The sequence below is a fragment of the Gasterosteus aculeatus genome, chromosome 16 (genome assembly GCF_964276395.1).
Source record: "Gasterosteus aculeatus chromosome 16, fGasAcu3.hap1.1, whole genome shotgun sequence".
In the NCBI taxonomy this organism is placed as follows: Eukaryota; Metazoa; Chordata; class Actinopteri; order Perciformes; family Gasterosteidae; genus Gasterosteus; species Gasterosteus aculeatus.
Window position 1 is genome coordinate 10,562,434 of NC_135704.1, and position 21,144 is coordinate 10,583,577.

General features: G+C 42.7%; 4 protein-coding genes across 11 annotated transcripts; 2 read left to right on the forward strand and 2 right to left on the reverse strand.

Moving 5' to 3' along the window:
- The first annotated feature begins 565 nt into the window (after positions 1-565).
- Positions 566-9,118, forward strand: gpr155a (G protein-coupled receptor 155a). Of its 4 annotated transcripts, none has more exons than XR_013453072.1 (16): positions 566-876; positions 1,058-1,580; positions 2,241-2,640; positions 2,982-3,150; positions 3,248-3,403; positions 4,034-4,117; positions 4,219-4,339; positions 4,449-4,533; positions 4,845-4,935; positions 5,033-5,228; positions 5,967-6,056; positions 6,192-6,765; positions 6,898-6,993; positions 7,081-7,145; positions 7,309-7,446; positions 7,521-9,118. XR_013453072.1 is itself a non-coding variant. In XM_078091058.1 (16 exons), the coding sequence occupies exons 2-16, from the start codon at positions 1,142-1,144 to the stop codon at positions 7,717-7,719; spliced, it is 2,460 nt and encodes an 819-aa protein (XP_077947184.1). In that variant the 5' UTR covers positions 566-876; positions 1,058-1,141; the 3' UTR covers positions 7,720-9,118. The 4 variants fall into 4 exon arrangements, 2 of the variants coding, with proteins under 2 accessions (XP_077947184.1, XP_040058040.2); XR_013453071.1 differs by having other exon boundaries at positions 6,192-6,322; positions 7,288-7,446; XM_078091058.1 differs by having other exon boundaries at positions 6,192-6,322.
- Positions 9,119-9,178: 60 nt separating this feature from the next.
- Positions 9,179-12,105, reverse strand: scrn3 (secernin 3). 2 transcript variants are annotated; one of them, XM_040202111.2, is made up of 8 exons: positions 11,770-12,105; positions 11,367-11,539; positions 11,094-11,275; positions 10,754-10,953; positions 10,108-10,320; positions 9,849-10,011; positions 9,577-9,757; positions 9,179-9,498 (listed from the first exon to the last, which is right to left on the reverse strand). In XM_040202111.2, the coding sequence occupies exons 2-8, from the start codon at positions 11,520-11,522 to the stop codon at positions 9,337-9,339; spliced, it is 1,257 nt and encodes a 418-aa protein (XP_040058045.2). In that variant the 5' UTR covers positions 11,523-11,539; positions 11,770-12,105; the 3' UTR covers positions 9,179-9,336. The 2 variants fall into 2 exon arrangements, with proteins under 2 accessions (XP_040058045.2, XP_040058046.2); XM_040202112.2 differs by having other exon boundaries at positions 11,367-11,523; positions 11,770-11,909.
- cirsr (corepressor of RBPJ and splicing regulator) lies at positions 11,889-17,163 on the forward strand. Of its 2 annotated transcripts, XM_040202108.2 has the most exons (10): positions 12,343-12,483; positions 13,334-13,428; positions 13,569-13,642; positions 13,781-13,794; positions 13,903-13,955; positions 14,047-14,095; positions 14,394-14,514; positions 15,314-15,420; positions 15,580-15,665; positions 15,996-17,163. In XM_040202108.2, exons 1-10 carry the CDS (start codon positions 12,412-12,414, stop codon positions 16,702-16,704), a joined length of 1,380 nt encoding a protein of 459 aa, XP_040058042.1. In that variant the 5' UTR covers positions 12,343-12,411; the 3' UTR covers positions 16,705-17,163. The 2 variants fall into 2 exon arrangements, with proteins under 2 accessions (XP_077947186.1, XP_040058042.1); XM_078091060.1 differs by lacking the exon at positions 13,781-13,794 and having other exon boundaries at positions 11,889-12,483.
- Positions 14,092-21,100, reverse strand: sp9 (sp9 transcription factor). 3 transcript variants are annotated; one of them, XM_078091061.1, is made up of 3 exons: positions 20,882-21,055; positions 19,396-20,474; positions 14,092-15,092 (listed from the first exon to the last, which is right to left on the reverse strand). In XM_078091061.1, the coding sequence occupies exons 1-3, from the start codon at positions 20,900-20,902 to the stop codon at positions 15,029-15,031; spliced, it is 1,164 nt and encodes a 387-aa protein (XP_077947187.1). In that variant the 5' UTR covers positions 20,903-21,055; the 3' UTR covers positions 14,092-15,028. The 3 variants fall into 3 exon arrangements, with proteins under 3 accessions (XP_077947187.1, XP_077947189.1, XP_040058044.2); XM_078091063.1 differs by having other exon boundaries at positions 14,900-15,092; positions 19,383-20,474; XM_040202110.2 differs by lacking the exon at positions 14,092-15,092 and having other exon boundaries at positions 18,670-20,474; positions 20,882-21,100.
- Between the last annotated feature and the right edge of the window lie 44 nt (positions 21,101-21,144).

Sequence of the window (21,144 nt, forward strand, 5' to 3'; positions counted from 1 at the left end):
CAGTCCCATTAATGACACAGTCATGTGACCCATTGTTGACATACATATATTGATATATTGATTTTAACTGAATAAATAAGTCCTTGATAAATGACTGGTGCTTTTGTTACTTGTTTTTTACAACAAGTAAATCATTAGGTTTTGCAATCTAAGTAGAAACCTCGGTCTGGTACTTTGTACAAGTCTATTTCCCTTAACGATTTGAACATTCCGTTACCAATAACAGTGTATATACAAACATCTTACATCGTACAAATAAAACATTCAATACTACAAAATTCAAAGCCTGCAATAATAATATGAATTATTAATGAAATTGTATTTCAAAAAACTATTTACAGCAACACCATTGTACCAAGCAAACACCTCACAATACAATGAGAATACTTTTTTTGTAGCAACCAGAATAAGGGGTCTTTGATATTACTTGATGAGGATGTATAGATATTAACGCCAAATTCATACATTTGAAAAATGTTACTAAAGAGTGGTTTATGTGAAACATTGTTGCTTAAGGGCCGCAATGCTGTGATGTTTATGTCCAATAAGCCCCGCCCCCTCCCGCAGTGTGGGTCTGATTGGTCAAATCGTTGTTGAGAACCGGAGATTATAAACTTCCTGGGTGGGAGCTAAACTACCGTAAACACGCAGTTTACAACAGACAACGTCAACAACGCAATAATTACGCAAACTGTTTCCTAACAGTGGACTTTCAAGCTGTTTTAAGTCCATGTAAAATAGTGTTTTCGACGACACCCTGGCTCTCGGTTCACGCACTTAAGCTAACGTTAGCTTAGCTGGCTAATGGCTGCTCCTGCCCTCAGGTGACCGACAGCAGCTTCATATGAGGGGCACAACAAGAACAAGTAACGTTGGGTGAGTGACAGTAACACTCGCACTGGCGTCGAGCCGCTTGTTGGCAATGGAAACAGTCTTTACAATCGACTCTGTCACATAACGTCGCTTCGCTTAAGTTAACGCAGTCGTCTCGTCATCTTTGCACCAAACCTGTCTCACCGGCTCCACCTTTCATCGTTGGCTCGTTTCCCTCTCATAGTTTCTGGGAATAATGCCGAGCCGCGGACATTGACGTGACTTCCAACCGGCGAACGACTGGGTCCACCGCGGAGGGAGGCTCGCCATGATGGAGGTACCGGAAAGAGACACCAACTTGAGTGTTCCACACGGGGAGGGAGGCGACCCGGGCCCCTCCGGTGTCTCGCCCAGCATGTCCATCGACAAGCTGCTGCCGGCTCTCCTAGAGTGCTTCGGGATAATATTATGCGGCTACATCGCCGGGAGGGCGAACGTCATCACGTCCGCGCAGGCCAAAGGATTGGGCAACTTCGTGTCAAAGTTCGCTCTGCCGGCGCTGCTGTTCAAGAACATGGTGCTGCTGGACTTCGGTGACGTCATCTGGCCCTTCCTGTGGAGCATCCTCATCGCCAAAGCGGCCGTGTTCGTCGCCGTGTGCGCGCTCACGCTGCTGGTTGCCCGTCCCGAGGGCCGCTACAGCAAGGCTGGACTTTACTCAATATTTGCCACCCAGAGCAATGACTTTGCCCTGGGGTATCCCATCGGTGAGTACGGCGGCTTCGGGCCGACCACCCGCTGTGCTTTCTGTTCCCTGCTGCGACCGTAATCACACTGGGATTATCCTTCAAACTAAAGTTATAACGTTGGGAATTGTAATATAACACTGTAAACTACCTCAGCAAACAGAATGGGGTCAGCTTTGCTTGTGGATAAACACCGACATGGTATTATTCTAAAACGAATGGGGTCATCTTTGCTTTTGGATAAACAACAACATGGTGTTTATTCTAAAACGTAGAGGTTGTCATCATTTCGTAGCAAAGTTGGATCCCTCATTCTATACTTGCAGAAGAATGAACACATCTTTGATCATCCTTATGCACAGTTATCTTTAGTTGAGTTGGACATTGAATTTAGCAAAACTGGCCTAATGGATTCATTTGGAGAAATAAAAACTGTGCATTAATGGTCTTTTTATATTTGCTTATAACATTTACCTCAAAATGTAAAAAAAAAAAAACCTTTCATCTTGAATTAATTCATTTTAACAGTTAAATATTTGTTCTAAAGATTAAACATTTGCTTATTGTAATATATTTACCCGAGGCAGGAATTTCCTCTTGGCGAACTGCTTTTGGGACTCAAGCGAACAAATAATTTGTGCCAAGCAGGTTTTGTTGATGAGCCATTTCTTTTATCCACAGTTGAGGCCCTATACAAGAGCACGTACCCAGAGTACCTCCAGTACATCTACCTGGTTGCCCCGGTGTCCCTGATGTTCCTAAATCCCATTGGCTTTGCCTTCTGTGAGGTCCAGAAGTGGAAGAATGGAGCATATCGGCAGCAGAGAAAACTCTTTATTGTGGGAATTGTAGTCCTACAAGTGCTGAAGAACCCCATCGTGTTCATGGTGGTCATCGGCATCATCGCCCATTTTGCCCTGCAACAGACAATCCCCCCCTTCATGGCTGAATTTGTGGATGGCTTGGCCAACTCTTTTGGAGGAGCAGCGCTGTTCTACCTGGGTCTGTCCATGGTGGGACAGTTGGGCAAATTGACCAGATCCACAGTCGTGACACTGATATTACTCACAACAGCCAAACTGTGAGTGGAAAAAACAACTTTGCTCCTCCTGATGTTTGTAGTACAAGAGATGATTTTGTGTTATTGGATGGCCTCTTTCTAATGAGACTTGCATGCACTTAGGATTGCATAGAGTCGGCAGGTTAGAACTCTGTAAAGTTCTCCCCACATGTTGTTTGGTGGCGTCACACACTTCTCCCACACCACAAGCCTTTTTACCAAGTGGATGACGTGCAAAGAGGTCTCAGGAGTGCACACCATAATAATAGCTCTTGTTAATATGTTAGTAGAACTGCAGTTCTCGTCATAGTGAGAACTAAACCCTCACATAGTGACTCATGCCACCAGTCTCTGGATTTCAGGTTGCTGATGCCGCTGATTTGCAAGGAATTGGTGGATCTGTTGGACATAAGCAACACCAGTGCGTTGAACCACTCGAGCCTCTCCAATTATGCGTTTCTTTATGGAGTGTTTCCCACTGCGCCAAGTGTGGCCCTCTATGCTGTCTATTATAACGCCGAGCTAGAAGTTGTGAGTTGCTTCCATTCTCCTGTACACCATTCAAGATTACAAACTGCTGCTTTCTTTGTATCTTACCCGCGTCGTTTTGATTTCTGCTTCCTAACAGGTAGCGTCTGGGATGGTGATCAGCACTTTCCTCTCCGCTCCAATAATGTACGTTTCTGCCTGGTTACTGACGATGCGTTGGATGGACCCTCAGCTTTTGATGAATTCGCTGCAGACCGTCAGCTTTAACATAAGCATTGTTTCCTTGGTTGCACTGGTGAGTCACAGCTAGACGCTAATGTGGGAACTTGTGGTCGGCTAATATTCCATTACTCACTCTATGATGAATGGCTCTTTTGTTTTACGTCCTTATGTAGATACTGAGGTCAAAGTGAAGCCATAAAGCATTTGTCATAGCATGCTCCACTTCTTAACTGGAAGCAGTTTGCCCCGTCACGATGTCAGTTAGTTTGTTCCATAACGTGGCACAATTCACCATTTGATAATACACATTGTGTTTGTCATGGGAAACGGTCAAATGCAAAGAGCACACAATACAAAGTAGATGTTCCAACCACTGGTAGGTTGACTTAAACTGCTTTCTCATTCAGAGGATGTGCGGCAGAGATGCTTACCGACTTATGGCGCTACTTCCTCATTCATTTTTACTTTCAGTGCATATTTTTAAGGAACCTGCATTGCTGGAAACGATGACAAATCTTTGTTGTGAGGAACATTCTTCATTTTCGAGTTGGTATTCTGCTGCAGTACCTTATACTGTACTCATTCATCTTAGTGCTCCTGGTGTCATTCTGTTGAATAATTTCACAAGTCCTTTGCTTTTAAATAGATCACCTGCCAACAATGTTTGATGAGCCATTTAGGGTAAAAGTGTTTTCTCCTACAGGTGTGGACAATTGTTGTCATGTTTTTAAGCAAGAAATTCAAGAGGCTACCTCACACGTTTACAGTGCACCTTTTCCTGGCTCAGGTGAGCACACTTGCATGTTCTCACTAAATGTATTTAATTATCCATCTGTTGAATTGACAGGACCAGTAGGTATAACTTCACATCATTCGATGGTTTTCTAGTTTCTAACGTGCTTCGGGATGATCCTGTGGAACTTTGTGGTGAAAGAAGACTACTTCGTCGCACAAGTTCTGACATTCACGTTATTATGTACATCACTCTACAGCACCTTCCTATGGCCAGGTACGCTTTGCATGCACACACCCATTCTGACCAGCTAACCCCACATTGATCTATCTTGGCGAGCCCTGAAATCTGAAGGTGGATTGTGAATTCTGTTCTGTCCTTTCAGGTTTAATAGCTCTTTCTCTTGTGCTCATGAAGAGGTTTGAGGATGTGAAAGTTTCTCCAGGCGTGTTTGTCATTGCTGGCTGGGGGTGAGTCATTGGAGGGGAAACAGAAGTTAGAAAAATAAATTTGTCTGGTCTATTAAAAGGACTAACGGCCCTGAAGCAGAGTTTGCATGTTGCCAGCAGTGCGTAGATCTGCACATGAGCTGATATCCTCCCATACAAGTACTGAGGGTACAGTCTAACATGAGTGATGATGCCTCCCTAAATGTAAATGATCCAACATGAATATTCAGATCCTGCAGGTCTATCCTGCAGTTTTTTGACGTTAATATGGTTTACTTTTTACACCTTGATACTATTGGTGATTATATTTTGTAAATGTCTTAAATCAACAGGGTTCCAGCCTCAGTAACTGCTTTGTTGCTCATTTCTGGGGGGAGAATTTCCGACACGATTGACTCTGCATTCTTTTACGGCAAACCACAGGTGACAATCAAAGTGGAAATCATTACTTTCTTTCTGCTATTGAATCCCTAAATAGTTACTTAAAAGTCTGCGTCTCTGTATGTGTGTTCTTTGACAGATCATCTGCACGACAGTTGTAGTTGCCCTCAGTATACTGCTGGGTGGGAGCTCTCTTGTGTGTCTCAGTAGAGGAAGCTGGTCCCATGGGGACCAAAGCCAAGAGGGAAACACTGCAGAGGATCTAGTGACAGAGCTTGAACCAGAAGACCAGACTGGGATTGAGCCATTTGCCCCATCAGCAGATGTCAACAGAGGTACTTTCTCTATCGGAGACGTTTAAAAGGAACAACAATTCAGCCTTTGTGTTTGATGATGAAAACACTTATTATATGAAATGTGATTTATATAACTGTGTTATAGTATATGATAATTCTAACCTCTCATTGCAACACATCTGTTAGAAAGAGTCTTACTCAACAGCGGTGTAATATACCATTAAACATTTACTGAATAATATTCGCAAGTAGGAGACAGAATTGACGCAGATACAAGTCATGCATCAAGGCTACTCAAAGGTCTTCTTCTACGGCGCTGATCAACATACTAAAACAAGAGGGATGGGGGGGCTCTGGGCAAAAAGGTCCTGTGCATCATTCCTAAATATAAAGCTCTTCACCTTAGAGCCCAATAATGTCAGCTATAAATGTCAGCTAGATTATCTGGACATTGAGGCGAAGACATCCTGACCGTCAGCAGACGCGGAACACAATATGTGACTGTGTGAGAGTTCATAGATTCTCTGTCGTCAAAATAACATCGACTAACGTAAAACAACAACAGATTACAGTTGGAGCTGCTGAATCATTCAAAACAATAAGTCAATCACAAAGGGAGAGTTTCTTGAACTTGCTTTCAAATATTTCTGTTGAGAAATTCAAGGTGTGTGTGTGTTTATACTGTACATACACACAATTGAATGTGCTTTTTGCTTCCAGTGTGAAGATATTATAGTAATTTGTTCTTAATCACCCGCTTTCATCACTTGTTATCAGAGTGCCTCATATGTGACTGTGCACCACCCCCGCCCATGCCCGACATGATCACCAGCACAAACATGAACAACCCTACAATCACACTAGCAGGTATCGTATTGATCAGCAGCACACATGCATTTTAAGTAAAGTCAAAAACCAAACAGAACCACCATTGAATAATGTCCAATTTTTCTCTCCAACGAATAAGACAGTATCTGATCTATGTTGTGCTGCCTCCCCCAGGTCAATGTGAGAATAGCTGTGAGTCCTCAAGCTGCCTGCTTGTCCAAGCGGAGGAGCTTAAACAGGTTGCGGACACACAAGTGGCCCGTCATGTGCTCTTATGTCTGCTTCTGACTGTCAGCCTGCTTGCTGTGAGTAAACCACCACCTTTCACTTTTACAGTGACAGGAAGTCCGCCTCACTGCCAGCATCATTATATTTAGCGCGGCACAAACCAAATCGGACACAATTGGCTGAGCCGTGTAATTTCCAGCTCACTCACTCAGCATCTGAGGAAGCCTTCTCCAGAGAAAGCCATTAGAGGAATCTTATGTTTTGATTAGTATTTATTGGTCATAGCAGATTAGATGTTTGTTAAATATTAAAGGTACGGCGTGTAGCTGTAAGGAAATGGAAATAATTTTTCTTTGGTTATTTTTTTGAAGAGGTAATATACAATTCTGTCTTTTCGTTATGTTGTTTGTCTCTACATATGCGAGTGTCCTCCGAACATCGATGCAAAGCACACAAGAGACGTTTCAGTTCATCTGCAACCTCGTCGCTAGATGCTGCACACTAACGCTTTTTAAAGGCAGTTCAGTACATACACTTTCTTGGTTACTGATACCTAATAAATGACTTAACTCATGTTCTAAAAAGCCATCGTTAGGATTCGCTAGTCTGTACACGTCACATGATCATAACAGCCCTCTTCCCTCTCTGACAGAACCTGTCCAGCTGCTTGTGGCTGCTGCTGAACGACCAGCCCGGCAGACTCTACTTGGAGCTGCTGTTCTTTTGCGCCGTGGCCAACTACGGACAGGTTGGTGTTCCGGACCCCGTGGTATCGAGGTCGTGAGCATTTATTGTCACACAGCACCGGTGACGTGCCATGTTGATCTGTCTCCAGGGTCTTCTCTCCTTTGCTCTGTTCGGGCTCGACAAGCATTTGATTCTTCTACCATTTAAGAAGAGGTAAATTACGTTCCTTTTTTAAAACTACTGCAACCTTCTAAAGCACAAGTTGTTTATGCACACGGCATACTTGTATGTACTGAGCATGTGTACCATGTGTAGACACATCCACTACACTGTACTCTCATGCATTCACATTTAGTTTGTTGTAAATGTTGTTTAGGTTATACAGTCTGTGGTATGGAAAGAAGCAAGAAGAGCAGCTGCAGAGTGAATTGCCTGAAGAAATCAGGATGACCTGCACCCAGTTCACCAAATACCACAAGGACCAGTGTTTTCAAGACATTGTCAAAAAGAGAAGGTGAGAGCCACCGTCTTGGCTGCTCTGGAAAAAAATCAACCTTTGGGTGAATGCTTCTTTTAACTCTTTTAAAGGTGTGGGAAGAGGACTGTGGCGGACTGTTTTCTTGGCTGTGAGCTTGTGGAGTGGTTGCAGCGGGTGGGCTTGGCTCAGGACCGTGGCGAGGCGCTGCTGTATGGGACACTGCTACAGCAGGGTGGTGTCCTCCAGCACATCAAGCAGGAACACGACTTCCAAGACAGTCCCCTCCATTACCGCTTTACCGCGACATAAGACGCAGGGGTCAAAGTCTGCCTTTCTTTTCTTGGCAAAATGATGCATGTAAAAGGCCATTTGAATGGAGATTATAAAAAAAAGACATGAATACATCTCGAGGATGTACAACTTGAGGAACATAACCTGCCTGCAGCAACATATCCACACGCTGAAAAATGTGGCAGCACCAAGCAAATCCTGCACAGTAAAAGTGCTGCAGTGCAACACTCTGACCCAACCTAATGCATTGTGTGGAGTTGGTCTTAAAGGGAATTTTCAATTATGATTTTTTTGCAATTTTTACATTTAACATTTGATTCAATATGATATCTGGTATAACAGTCAATCAAGGCAGGAACGGTCAGATGATTGTACATGTACACAGAATCCCGTTTAGCCTGATCATCATAACCATTTCTTTTTGGGGTAAAACATTAAATGGGACTACCTGAAATGACCGTTTTAACCCTTCAATGGTTTGCAAATGTACTACACGGCTACCACTACGGTACTGTGGAGTAGATTTTAGTCAGAAAGTCGGTGTTGAAATTCACATCTGAAAGAGGCGGTTTCATGATGGCCAGTTTCTTTACATGTCAAATTGTCTCCCATTTTCCTCGTCCTGTTTGACTCGGTTGTAGCAAAGTCACTGCATCCTTTAATCTGCTGTAAAGTTGGTGAATAATATTTGCAGAGCTGAATAGCACTGACAGCCCAAAGAATCAAGTTTTGCGCCAGTATTAAAGAGCAGATAAAACTTTCCTGCTCTGTTTGATTTCAGTACGTCCACTTCAGTATCTGATTTTAGTTTTGTTTTCTATTTGTCATTTGGGGAGCAACTATGCTCAAATAACCGGCAACAGGCAAAGTCTGTGACAGGCAGGTACAAGCAAAAATACCACTCCTACAGAATGTAATATTTCCAGAGTGTATTATCACTCTTCAAGCAAAGCACTTTCCAAAAAAAGGGACAAAGTGGTTAAATCTGCTTCTATTTTCAGTTTGTTGGCAGCCAGTGTTACTCATATTAAGTTTGCTTTACCAGTTGGCTAACTGGCATGAAGCATGAGTAATTTAGCTTTAATAGCCTGCTGTTACAGCATGTCTATTAAACAAAGGAAACTGCCACTGGAACAATTAACTTATCATTATTAATACATGCTAACAGAGTAAATGAGTCAGAATGTTGTTGTTAATGCATGTGTTTTCTTGGAGGTGTTGGGGGGGAAGTCTCAGGTACAAAGTAATATAATTACAAAGCAAAGGGCTTAATTATACATCTTTTGTAATTGACAAAGGTTTTTTTTTTTATTACCTCAAAAAACTGCCATAGTGTCTTTTTGATAAAAACAGAGTGAAGCACTGACTGCATATTTATGATTTGCACGTATTTAAATAAATGTTGCTAATGAACCCATATTGATTATTTTTCGTTCATCTTTCACCTGGTTAATAGTTTTATACACAAAATTCAACATTTTGCTCAACAGTGTCCTCGGCTGCTTTATTCTTTGTACAGTCATTTTACAATCCAGTTGTGTTTTCAGAATTTATTATACAATCATGTTAGTGTATCTACCCAAACCAGCAGAAGCGTCTGCTGCTACTTTCTCCTTTGCTACATGTTTTGAGGTTTCAGCTTTTACCGTAGAGACCCATCTCCCCCTGAACACAGCTTGAAAACAGATTCGCCAAAAAATCCTGTTCCACAATACCATTGGTAAGAATCTCCTCCATCTGTGTCCTCTTCTCCTTCTCCAGCGTCCTTATACCTTCTGTGATCTTCTTTCCTCTGTCCTATAGACATAAAAAAAGTTTTATTGTGGAGTACGTTCAGCACACACTAAGCCAAGCGACAGATTTCAGTCATTAAACCTCGTGGGCTTCAATGACGGCCGCCACCAGTTCGTGTTTGAGGAACAAGGCGTGCTTGCGGTCCGGCTTGCTCTGAAAGCGGGGTTTCTTCTTCACGGGGTCGTCTGCCCCGTAACTGGGAGAAGACGTCTCCTTCAGCTCATTATTGTTCTTTACGAAGACGAAAGGTTTGAACACAGACCTGTTGAAAAAGTAACTGAATCATAAATCGACTGCTTCCGAAGGGAATTTAAAAGCTGCATCATCAGTCGAAGTGGAATCAAGCGCCGTACCGTTCAGGGTCCGGAGTTGCTGTGAAATAGTGGACCCCAGGCAGAGTGGGATCGGTGGGTATCACAGACACCATGCTTCCCGTTGTCATGAACAGGCCCTCCATGTTGATGCCGCTATCTTTATCCCTCAGGATGTCCATCATCGTCTCCGCAGTGATGTGACCTTCGATGGATTAAATCAAAACGGGCATAAGCAGAGGGAAAAGCCCTGTAACTTTTTTTCCTCCTGCGTGTCGATTCCCCGCAGTGAAGTACAAACCGTCGTTCTTCTCCAGCAACTTCTTCCCCTCGCAGTATCTGCTCCCAGAGGCTTCTATTCTGGCCGTGGTCGTAAAGGAGTAGACGGTGGAGAAGTTGAACGGAGTGGCTCCATCCCACCAGCCCTGGCCTCGCGCATATTCCCTCATTTCCGGATGTTCTTTGTCGATCTTAGTCGTTATGCTGTACTGGTTGGAGATGTTGCGATATCCACCTAGAGAAGAGTAAAAGAAAAGAGGATTTACCACAAATATGAAAAATTCAACAGCTTCCTCAGCAGTGCAATGTTGTCGCTAGAAAAAGAATTCTTTTTAAATAATTAATATGATTCTGGATCTATTTTATCTACTACTTTGTGTGATCTGCCGATGCTGCTGTAAGCAGACCTTAGTAACAGTGCCCAAACAAAAGGAGCACAGCTCGGAGGGCAGTTGTTTTCTTTAAATGAGAAATAACAGTAATAATATTAAATGCTGTACATGTTAAAAAATAACGATTTTTCTTTTTCAAATGAAAAGCTCCACTGTGAAGATCGAATATCTGGTGGACAATTGTATTCAACAAGAATTCATTTATTACGGTAAATCTGTCAACTAATCAGGGAGCGGCCTTGACCTATTACATTAGATATTATTTTCCCCCGTTACCTTCCACTCTCTCTGCTGCCCAGTGCTTCCCTGACGTTTCCAGCAGCCAGGCCTCTTTCCTGTCTGAAATGAGGAAGCTGTTGTGGTAGGTAAAGCTGCACTCATCCTCCATGCACGTTCCTCCCTGGCCATATTTCTGCAGCAACTCCGTAATAACATCCACCGCTTTCTCAGCTGTATCGGCTCTCTCAAGTCCAATCCTGGAAAGTCACAGATATACATTTGAATTGTCCTTTAAGTGTTCCTCACAAATGTATTATGAAGTGATAACAATGTACAAAATAGTTTGTGGTCACTACAGCGTCATCAAAATTCCTTCTGTTAGCTTAGTAAAACAAACCTGACAAGGTCCATGCCGAGAAGCGCTTCGTCGCCATCTGCACTCTCTCTGCCCCACACGGCTTCATTTCCAATACACACTTGATGCTCATTTGCACCCATCTCGGCGCCCCACAGCCAGGCTGGTTTGCTTAACACAACTGCATACGTGTGGGCCACCTGCTCAATCTCTATGTATGTACACTGTTCACAAGAGGAGGAAAACAAGGTTTTACAGAGACACATTGTGGGGAAACTGAAGGATTGCCATGAAATGCTGTCTGAGGGACCTAACCTCAAGCTTCTCCCCTGCACCGTGGTCTCTGGCAGGGAGATACACCACCTCCTGGACTTCATCGCAAGGCCTGTCAGAGTTTTTCCCGAAGATGACGCGCTGTCCCTCAGTGGAAGGCGGCAGAGCCACGAAGGTGTCGCAGGAGGACGGGAGCATTCTGAATCACACACTCGCTGAGTTGACACAGGGAACGATTGAATGGATGGATTACACTATTTACCAAACGCATGCCAAGAATCGCCTTAGCATAAGGAGCAAACATATTTTACAATAAATACTTGTAAATTACATCGGATTTGGCGTTAGGACTAAAGTTGGATGTGTGCAGTTTGATTGCCATACTATTGTGAAGTGTCATGTTAAGGATGCTACAGTACTCAACATTACAAAAAAGTAGCCTTACCTTTTGGTTGACGCTTTACCGAGGACTGTCTAAGGTCTAAGTTTCTGTTTTCATTTCTTCCATGTAGTGTGACGTCATCGGTCACAGTTCACGTTTTCTGAAACGGAAACAGCAAAGTCACGTGACTAAGCTGAAGTCAGCTCCTCATTCGACATTAAGCCAGTTGGGGAAACAAATCAAATCTATTTATACTATTACATTTTAAATTATATAACGTTTATATATAACCATAACTCTATATATCATCAACATAACGGTAACGTTTGATAAAGTAGCGATTAACATCTGATTCATTACCAACGAAGCAACGTTAACGTTAAGATTTTTTTTCTAAATAATAGTGCAAGGTATATTTTATTAAATGTCTAGTGTGACACGGTGATTTTGGCATGAATATGTAGTTATGTAACGATACGTCTAAGTGAATTGACGTTAGTTAATAACTTAACTCTACTTAGTTAAGGTTACGTCATTAACGTTCACATTAATTCAGAGACGTTCAACCGCTCCCCGTAACACCATCATAGAACCATCTTCATGCAGGCGGATGTGCTCGTGTGCGACGGAAACTACGCTAACGACTCTGTAAACACAACGTAAACGCTACGACTTCCACCAACTTGACGTTATAATAGATCAATCATGGGGAAGTCGTTCGCAAATTTCATGTGTAAGAAGGATTTCCACCCTGCATCGAAGTCAAATATCAAAAAGGTGAGTGCTAGCTTCAGTTAGCGTCACTGCTTGAGGCTACACGACGTGAGATTAACCTGCTAGCTAGCCGGTGAGCTGTGCTAACTTTGTTTTGCTTTTGCTAGCCCACTTTGATAATTAGCAGGAGCTGAAATGAACCCACTTTGATAATTAACGTCACTTGATAGTAAATGTTGACTGCAGAGCATTTTGCCATAGAATCATAGACACGTTATCTAACTGTACCCAGCGAGCATTTTTTTGGTTGCAAAGGCGTTGCAAATTGGTTTAAAAGTGGTTTTAAAAAAGTTTTTTTACAATGCCTATTCGTAGACGTTCACATATAGAGCCGTTTTCAAGATGATTTGTAATATATGTGGTAAACTTACAAAAGTGGACATTGTTTCTTTTTGAACCTTTTAACATAATGAATTATATGGCACAAAGAGGACAAAACATGATCGTATAAAAAATCACTTTGAAATTTCTCTAAACATAGACGTCTTTTCAACGTCTACGAATAGACTTAGTATGCTATTAAATTTTCTTTTAAAGCTATAAATTGATATGTTATGCACCCTACATTCTTATCACTTGAATCAAAGAATTGATCCGTGTGTCAGTTACCGTCTGATTCATTGTTCTTTAAGATGTAGAACAAAATGTCAATTAATTATTCAGTAGATTTGCCAATTGTTTATGTACAGGACAGTGTTTTTGTGACCCATATTAAAATTAAAGTCCTCTGTAGTCCAGTTCCGTACTCCTTGGTGCCGTTGCGTGTCGGCGAATAAGCTGTCCAGAGAAACGTTTTTGTGTATGTATGAAGAAGTATATGTGCAGTAATCCACCTGGTCACTTTATTTTACAGGTATGGATAGCAGAACAGAAACTGACCTTCGAAAAGAAGAAGCAAGAAGATCTTATGCAGTCGTATATGAAAGAGCAAGATTGTTACAACAACAGGTGAAAAACATGATCTTTTTATATAATGCATCTTTATTTTAAACATATCCATTTTCTGTTTATTGATGAACCCTCACTTCACATGTTGTAAATCCTAATAATCACCATTTTAATTACACACGTTGTTTTCTCGCCTCTAGGGTGTTGGTTGGGGATGATCGGGTTAAAAATGGCCTCAATTTCATGTACGAGGCTCCACCTGGAGCATCCAAAGGTAATTCAACCCTTAAACCACTCTGATCCCCACTAAATATTATGCGTAATCCAAGATATGTGCTTCTTAAGGATTTTCTGGTTAACATTTGAATCCCCTTGTTTGTGTTTTATACAAAAATTATCTTCTGTCCTGAAGAGGAAACAAAAGAGGTAGAGTTCATATCAAATATATACACTTACACTTACATTGTTTCCACTTTGTTTGTATCAAGCAAGATCAACGTATTAAAATTACTAACAAAGATGCGTCTTCTTCAGGATGGTGAGGACGAGTACAAGTTTGAGTGGCAGAAGGGGGCTCCTCGAGAGAAGTTAGTATTTTATGTATATACACAGTGACATTTATTGGCATAATATCTTTCATAATTTGCATTTTATTAAATCCTTAATTTTCCCATGTAGATATGCCAAGGATGACATGAATGTTAGAGATCAGCCATTTGGAATCCAGGTGTGTGATGTTCTTTTATTTGTTTGAAGCATATAACCGTCAGCGATACATTTAAGGGGAGCGGGGGGTCACAAGTGGATTCAAAGAGATGCAAATTTGGTTTTTGAACCACTATATTATTAAATCTACTATGGGTTGTCTAACATAACAAGATTTCAAAAAGCAAATCTGATTTTGTATATAAAGTCTAAGACATTTTGGAATGGATTTCTCTCATAATTGGGTCTTCCATCACATTTAGTTTAGATAATCATGCATACATCTCCACAATTTGTAGTAATGCCTGTTAACTACCCAGGTGCGCAACGTGCGATGCATCAAGTGTCACAAATGGGGCCATGTGAACACAGACAGAGAGTGTCCTCTCTATGGGCTGTCGGGGATCAATGCCAGCTCTGTGGCCTCAGAGGAAGCAGCAGGTATAGTACATACAATAGTTGTCCAAAGCTGACGTTGGACACATTCCCTGCAATTTATTTGTTTCTAGATGCAATTTAATGCTGATGTCTCATAACAAACCGCTGCCATTATATACAGTTTCTATTGTGATGCTATTCAATTAAATGGGGGTAATTCGTTAAATGAAAATTGCATCACAATAAAAGTTCATGTTAAGAATATGGCTATAATATTAAAGTTAAGTGATCCACCATAATGTGTGACTTAAACAGAAATATATACATGTATATATTTCTGTTAAACATAGTTCATTATGCATTGGAAGAAGAAAAAAAGCAGTAGAATAACCACAGTAGCACAAAAGAACGAGGAGAACAGGGCTTGATACTGGTAGCGAGCGTCTCGGCTTCGGTCCGTCACAGACTGTGCAGCAGGTACACCTACTGTATCCGTCCTGTTGGGTTTCAGCTGGAGCTCTCGGGCTTGAGCTGATTCTGACTTCTGCAATCAGCCAGTTGAGTAAAGTAATAATGTTTACCCTGGGAGAGTCCAGTCAGTGCGTGGTTGTTGATGGTCGAGTGCTGTAATGGTCCCCTTCCTGTGCCGGGAGAAAAATATGTAATTATTGTGTATTCTGATTCCTCTAACTGCTGCTTTGGCAGAGAATGATATTGTATGATTTGCTCAGCCGGAAGTGGAGTGAGTTGATTTGATGTCCCATTCTGTTAACAAAGCCGCCCCTGAAATTCCCACTGTGGAGATAGTGGTTGGCTAGGTTTAACATCAATGGGACTCTGAGGCTGTGATTTGTGCTAACAGGTCCGTCGATGCACCCCTCTGAGTTAATGGCGGAGATGCGAAACAGTGGGTTTGCCCTGAAAAAATGTGTTCTTGGTAGGAATTCTACAGTTTGTGATCCATCGCAGGTAATTGCCGTCTCACGCTCCCGTCTTTGCACATTTTACCCGATATAAGAACACACATATACGTATTCTACCCCTCAGGGAGAAAAGCCTAACTATACTTCTTTGATGCGTCCTAGCATCAATATATATATATATCAACAACGTTCTGTGCTTTTGCAGGAATATGTTGCCAGCGATGACGAGGAAGATCCCGAAGTCGAATTTCTGAAGTCATTGACGACCAAGCAAAAGCAGAAGCTCCTTGGGTGAATAATGAAGCACAACTTACAAATGTGTATTATGCGAGCTTCAATTAGTCAACCGAAAATAAATAAAAAATATTACAGTTACATTGTTTGAATATTTTAAACTTTGAAGGATATTCTTTTGAATGACATGGTTACTGGTATTTTTTTAACTTATTTTATAAATATTTGAAGCAAATAACTAAGGTTTTGTACACCTAGTACAAAACAGTAGTGTAGCCTGTACACTATTGCATTTCATCTTCATTTTAAATTCCTTTTTAAAATGTAAATCCCGCCAAGACTTTTATGTTGATATTCTACTAAAACATTTGTGCTTCTTTTTTACAGAAAACTTGATCGGCTGGAAAAGCAAAAAAAGGCCAAGAAAAGGAAGAGCAAAAAACAGAAGAAGAAGAAGAGCAAAAGTAAACAAAAGAAAAAGCATGAGAGTAGCGACAGCTCAAGTGACTCCTCCGATAGCAGCAGCAGTGATAGTGACTCAGATTCAGACAGTCGTGGCAAGTTCAAGAGCCCAGAGAGAAAGAAGAACAAGAAAAAAGGTTCCTGTCGGGATAACAGCTCTAAGAGCGAGCGGCGAGTCAAGAGTCAGAAAAGGGCCTCGTCTCCCAGAAGCAGGTCACCGAGCCCTCGCACCGGACACAAGCGGCGTGAAGAGCGCTCCGCAGATTACAGGCAAACAAAGGCCGAGAGGGGCAGGAGCAGGAGTCCGAATCGCAGCCCAGCGAACAAGATCAAGCCGGAGGGAGGTCAAGAGAGAGAGGGGCTGGACAGCAGGGACGGGCAGAGAGCGAGCAGCTCCAGGCCCGCCACGGACTCAGGGAGGAGCGGCGAGAAAGGCAGGGAGGACAGAGGTGAAGACGGGCGACACAGCAGAGATGATGACAGGAACAGAAGCGGCACAGATGGAAGGAGAGGCAGAGCAGCAGATGGGAGGAGTAGAAGCAGGGAAAGGAGGAAGGAAAGGGAGGGCAGGGGAGGAAGTAGGAGTAGAGAGAGGAGAGAGAGAAGCCAAGACAGAACAAAAAGGAAGCACTGACTCGTTTGAATTGGTTCCCTCTTTCAATGTGGGATAAAACGTGTTGATTCTTTTTTTTTCTTTGCTATGACTGTTCTATGGTGTTGTTGGTAATCAAAGTGTTCCCTCTCTTTTTTAAATGGAAGATATTGTGCAGTAGGTCTCCTTTTTCTCCAGCAGAGGGAAGCAGTCGATAGAAAATGTACCCAGCTCATGTGTTTTCCTCTATCCGTTAAAGGGTCTAAATTAATTGATTAACATTTGAGGCAATTTGCAGCTGTGATCCGTTGATGGGAAAATATTGGATGAATTTTTAATGGCCGCTAGAAAGACTCAATTCTGTCACTGCTGTTGATTTTTTTATTTTTTTTATTTTGGTAGTGTAATTACAAAATATCCATGTCGTAAAGTGTTCTGTTTTGAGCTGATAGCTAAAAGCTAAAATTCTGATTAAAATTCTAATCATCTCAATCAAAAAAATGCCTTCTTTTGCGATGCATGAAAAAAAAAGTCAGCGTCTGAAATCGGTTGAAAATGAAGACTGATCTGTTTATTAATGTTATCGCACTTCATTCTATTTTTTTTCACTTTATGATAGAAAAATATTCATTTAACTACTTTTTAATATGATTTCATGTTTTTCAGGCCGGTTTCCCTGAATGCCTTGACACAATGTGTTTTCAATGAGGCTGTGAATTATGTCCTGCTTAATTGTTGCGGCTGTCGCACCAAACAAATGTGCAGTGTGTAAACACACTGGAGGGAAACAAACGCTGCAGTATATTTATCAATGCTCAACATTATTTTATATTTTGAGGAAACTAGTATTAGATACTTATATTACCTAAATTGGACAGTTCCTTATTCCTGTTATTCGTTCTATTTTATTTTTTGCAAACATTTACACGTTTATATTTATCAGCCTCTGTGATACACTCGTAAAAACGATTTTTAGTTTGAAATGAAATCTTCTTAATAATTACATTTAACCGCTAAGAGCTTAAATTTCGTAAAGCTTAAAGCGTTCGCTTTTATATTTTTGATGAAATTCAAATAGGGTGTCCTAATAGTTTTCACTATCTGGCCGTTTACTTGAAGCCGCTGTTGCACAAAAGGAAATGAAAATAATTCCCCTCTATTGCCTTCTGGTCAATTTAACATCCTCTTAGAGAAAGCGGGTGTCTGGATGAGACGCCGTTCCTTGACGTATTCCCAGTCGTGGCCCTCGCGCTGTAATTATTCCCCGGCTTCGCTCTTTTTTTCCCCCCTGTGAGAGTCGGACGCTGCAGTGGGTAAGCACAAAGAAGTCAGAGAGCATCCTTGAACCCTTTCAACGCGGGGGCCACTGATATTCAAATAACGCGCAGGCACCGTTTGACTGCGCCGAGCAGAGAGCATTTCACATTCAAAACATTTGCATGTGACTCTTTTTTTTTTTTTGCCCCCTTGGTTTTCTCAAGTTTTAAAAAACTGTTCCCATAACATCTCCGTGGCTTCTGGCCAAAGAGAACGACGCCGTGTCCCTTATTCTCGGTCCATCGATTGCTATGCAAATGAGAGCAGTTAATTTGGACAATTAGAATAAATATTCAGGGACCCTTTTGTCGTCAAACCCCCCTCTGGAAACCCCCCGATAAAGTGAAACTGAACAAAAGATGCCTCGGAGATTAATTAGATATTTGATAAGACACGAATCCCTAATCGCAAATACAAGACACATGGGGCTGCCATGTGCTCCAAGTCATAATTAATACCATTTAACAAGATTTTCATTTAGGCATGAAATGTTTTTTTGCCGGGGCATTACACATATTTATTCCATAGGGGAAATAGTGAAAGTGAAGGTATCATTGGTGTTTTAAAGAAAAATAGAGCAGCACTCCGCTTTTTTTTCTTCTCTCAATTAAATTAAACTATTTTTGAAATTTAAACCTCGCATAAATAATTAAACCAAAAAAATGTATATATAAAATCTCCATCACACAATTTCAGCCTTTTTTAAAGATGTTTTAATTACGATAAAATGAAAGTGTTATACGTGTGACTTTATACAGGTAAACATTTATATATAGATTTTTTTAGCAAAGAAATAAAATGATTAACCAAAGTTGAAAAAGCTGTATACATACATATCCACAAAGTGCGTCGAAAGTAAACTCCCTGATTTCCAGGATACCAACACGAATAAAACAATCATAGCCTAACATTTACATGAAAATAACACATAGTTTAGTCGTCAATATACAAGATGTAACTCACATTGTCCAACCAAAGTTCAACAGGTTTCGCGCCACCTCAAACATCCATTTCATTTTGAAGTTGCCTGTGTTTTCTTTAGATGGATTTACGAATGAAATACTCGTTACGCCTGTGGAGAATATATATTTTTTTAAGACTTGAAATATTTTCTCCTTTTATTGTCTCGTCAAATTAGACCCGTTTTCAACGCTGTGCAGTTTTGAATCTGGTTTGATTTTTGGGCTGAAACCTCATTAGGGCTCGTCTTGAGGAGACGGATCCTTAACAGTGATTCTGGGATTAACCCCCTCCAAAATAAGTTCTGGCGACTCGGACCTCGGGGTCTCCAGGTTACTGGTGTCGGTGTCACTGTCGCTGCCCCTTTTGCCTCCTCCACCGGCCGTGTGCGTTTTGATGTGCTTGCTCAAATGGTCACTCCGCATAAAGCGCTTGTTACATACCGGGCATGCAAACCTTTTCTCGCCGGTGTGGGTGCGAAGGTGTCTCTGGAGCTCATCGGACCGAGTGAACCTTTTGCCGCAGAAAAGCCAGTTGCAGACAAAAGGCCGCTCGCCGGTGTGCCATCTCAGATGCGCTTTGAGGTGAGATGTCTTTCCGTACACTTTACCGCAGCCGGGAATGTGGCAGCTGTGGAGTCCCTTCCTGCGCAGGCTGGCGCCGGCAGGTCCCAGTCGCTCGGCCTCCTGGCAATTGGGACAGTCGCACGTCGCCCGGCCGGAGTACCGCCGGGATGACCTCGAGGAGCTACTTATTCCTGAACTGCCCCCAGAAATCATGGCGTTGGCGGCGGAAGCGTCTGTGTAAGTGGGGATGACCGTCTTGAAGCCGTCCTGTGTTAACAGGTGCTGACCGGTGGACAGCAGGTGGGACGCGCTGGGGTTGATTCCAGTGGAGCTGAACGCCGAGTGCGTCAGCGAGGAGAAGTCCGGGTTGTAGCCACTCAGCTGCGAGTGGATGGCTTGAGGCGAGCCGGTGTGCAGCGAGGTCTGCAGGGTGCTCGCGGGGTTCTGGACATCGAGCCACGACCCCGGATTAGTGTGCACGTCCCACCACGAGGACGCGCCGTTGGCGACGTCGCCGGAGATGGTCGAGTGAAAACCGGACTTGTACCACGATTCGTACGGGTGCGCCATCCCCACCCGCGGGTAAAGAGTCTCCGCCGATGTGTGGACTTTGGATATAAAAGCCGACTGTCCGGACTCTTGAGACGCGACCCCCGCAGAGTTGGAGAACAGACCGCTGTACTCTGTGGAAAACGCCGACGAGGTCGGGGACGTGGAGGCCAAGCAAAAGGCGCTGTTGCCCGCGCCGCTGGTCGGCGTTAGTCCTGTCGACGCGCGGCTCGTCGCTACTGTGAAACCGGGCAGGCTGGATCCCAAGTTGCAGCTCGAGGAGGATCTTTTCCACGGGTGAAATCCACCTTTCGAGAAAGCGCTCGAGTCAGGTAAAGTCGTGAGGGGACTGGTGTTGCCAATTTTGTTGCAAGTGGCCGCCAGCATTGCTAGAGGTGTAGTTCCAAACCGTGGCTCTTCCTGAAAAACACACACAAACAAAAGTTTCATTTAATCTGGGATTACACTTGGGAAGCAAAACAAAAAAAAAGACTAGGTTCTAAATAAATAACCCAGATGATAACAACTGTGATTATTAAAAGTATAATTTGAACGAAGATACAACAACAAAAAGCAACATTTTTTTTTGGACAAACTTTCACAGCTTATGAACTGCGTCAGCTATGTGCTGTGAGCAAACTGACCAAGCGCCTTTCTCGTGTCATAAGGTTTTATTTCGAATAAAGACCGAATAGGTAGTCGTATAATCAACAGAGGCAATAGTTAAAAAAAAAAAAAGCAAACTCGGAAGCAAGCAGACAACAAACAGCAGAAGGCTGCAGCAACTTCACGCACAACTTGCTGGCCCCGCACACAGTCGGACTCACCCCAAGTATAGACGTTGCCATATCCAGGGTCTGCGCCGGGATGAGTGTTTCTCGCGATGTCAGTGCTGCGCGCCTCCAACTGGATTCCGACTCGCCGTGTTTGACTTTGGGTCACACGGTTTCTCTCTTGGCTTCGCAGCTCACCAACAACTACCTAGTTGTAGAGAGCGTGATTCTTTGAAGTACAGCTGGCGAGCACGCGCAGCCAATCCCGTGGCCGCGTGGATGTCCGGGGGGATGGAGTCAGCCAATCGGAGCGCCGA

Coding starts and splice junctions, on each gene's coding strand:
- gpr155a (XM_078091058.1), top strand. CDS start 1,142: ATGATGGAGGTACCGGAAAGAGACACCAACTTGAGTGTTCCACACGGG. Junction 5,229..5,966: donor ATCAGCAGATGTCAACAGAG/GTACTTTCTCTA, acceptor ACTTGTTATCAG/AGTGCCTCATATGTGACTGT. Junction 7,447..7,520: donor GACATTGTCAAAAAGAGAAG/GTGAGAGCCACC, acceptor ACTCTTTTAAAG/GTGTGGGAAGAGGACTGTGG.
- scrn3 (XM_040202111.2), bottom strand. CDS start 11,522: ATGCTCCCGTCCTCCTGCGACACCTTCGTGGCTCTGCCGCCTTCCACT. Junction 10,012..10,107: donor GTTGCTGGAGAAGAACGACG/GTTTGTACTTCA, acceptor AATCCATCGAAG/GTCACATCACTGCGGAGACG. Junction 9,758..9,848: donor GCAACTCCGGACCCTGAACG/GTACGGCGCTTG, acceptor CTTTTTCAACAG/GTCTGTGTTCAAACCTTTCG.
- cirsr (XM_040202108.2), top strand. CDS start 12,412: ATGGGGAAGTCGTTCGCAAATTTCATGTGTAAGAAGGATTTCCACCCT. Junction 13,429..13,568: donor CAAGATTGTTACAACAACAG/GTGAAAAACATG, acceptor TCTCGCCTCTAG/GGTGTTGGTTGGGGATGATC. Junction 15,421..15,579: donor CAGTTTGTGATCCATCGCAG/GTAATTGCCGTC, acceptor GTGCTTTTGCAG/GAATATGTTGCCAGCGATGA.
- sp9 (XM_040202110.2), bottom strand. CDS start 20,902: ATGGCAACGTCTATACTTGGG. Junction 20,475..20,881: donor TGGCAACGTCTATACTTGGG/GTGAGTCCGACT, acceptor TGTGTTTTTCAG/GAAGAGCCACGGTTTGGAAC.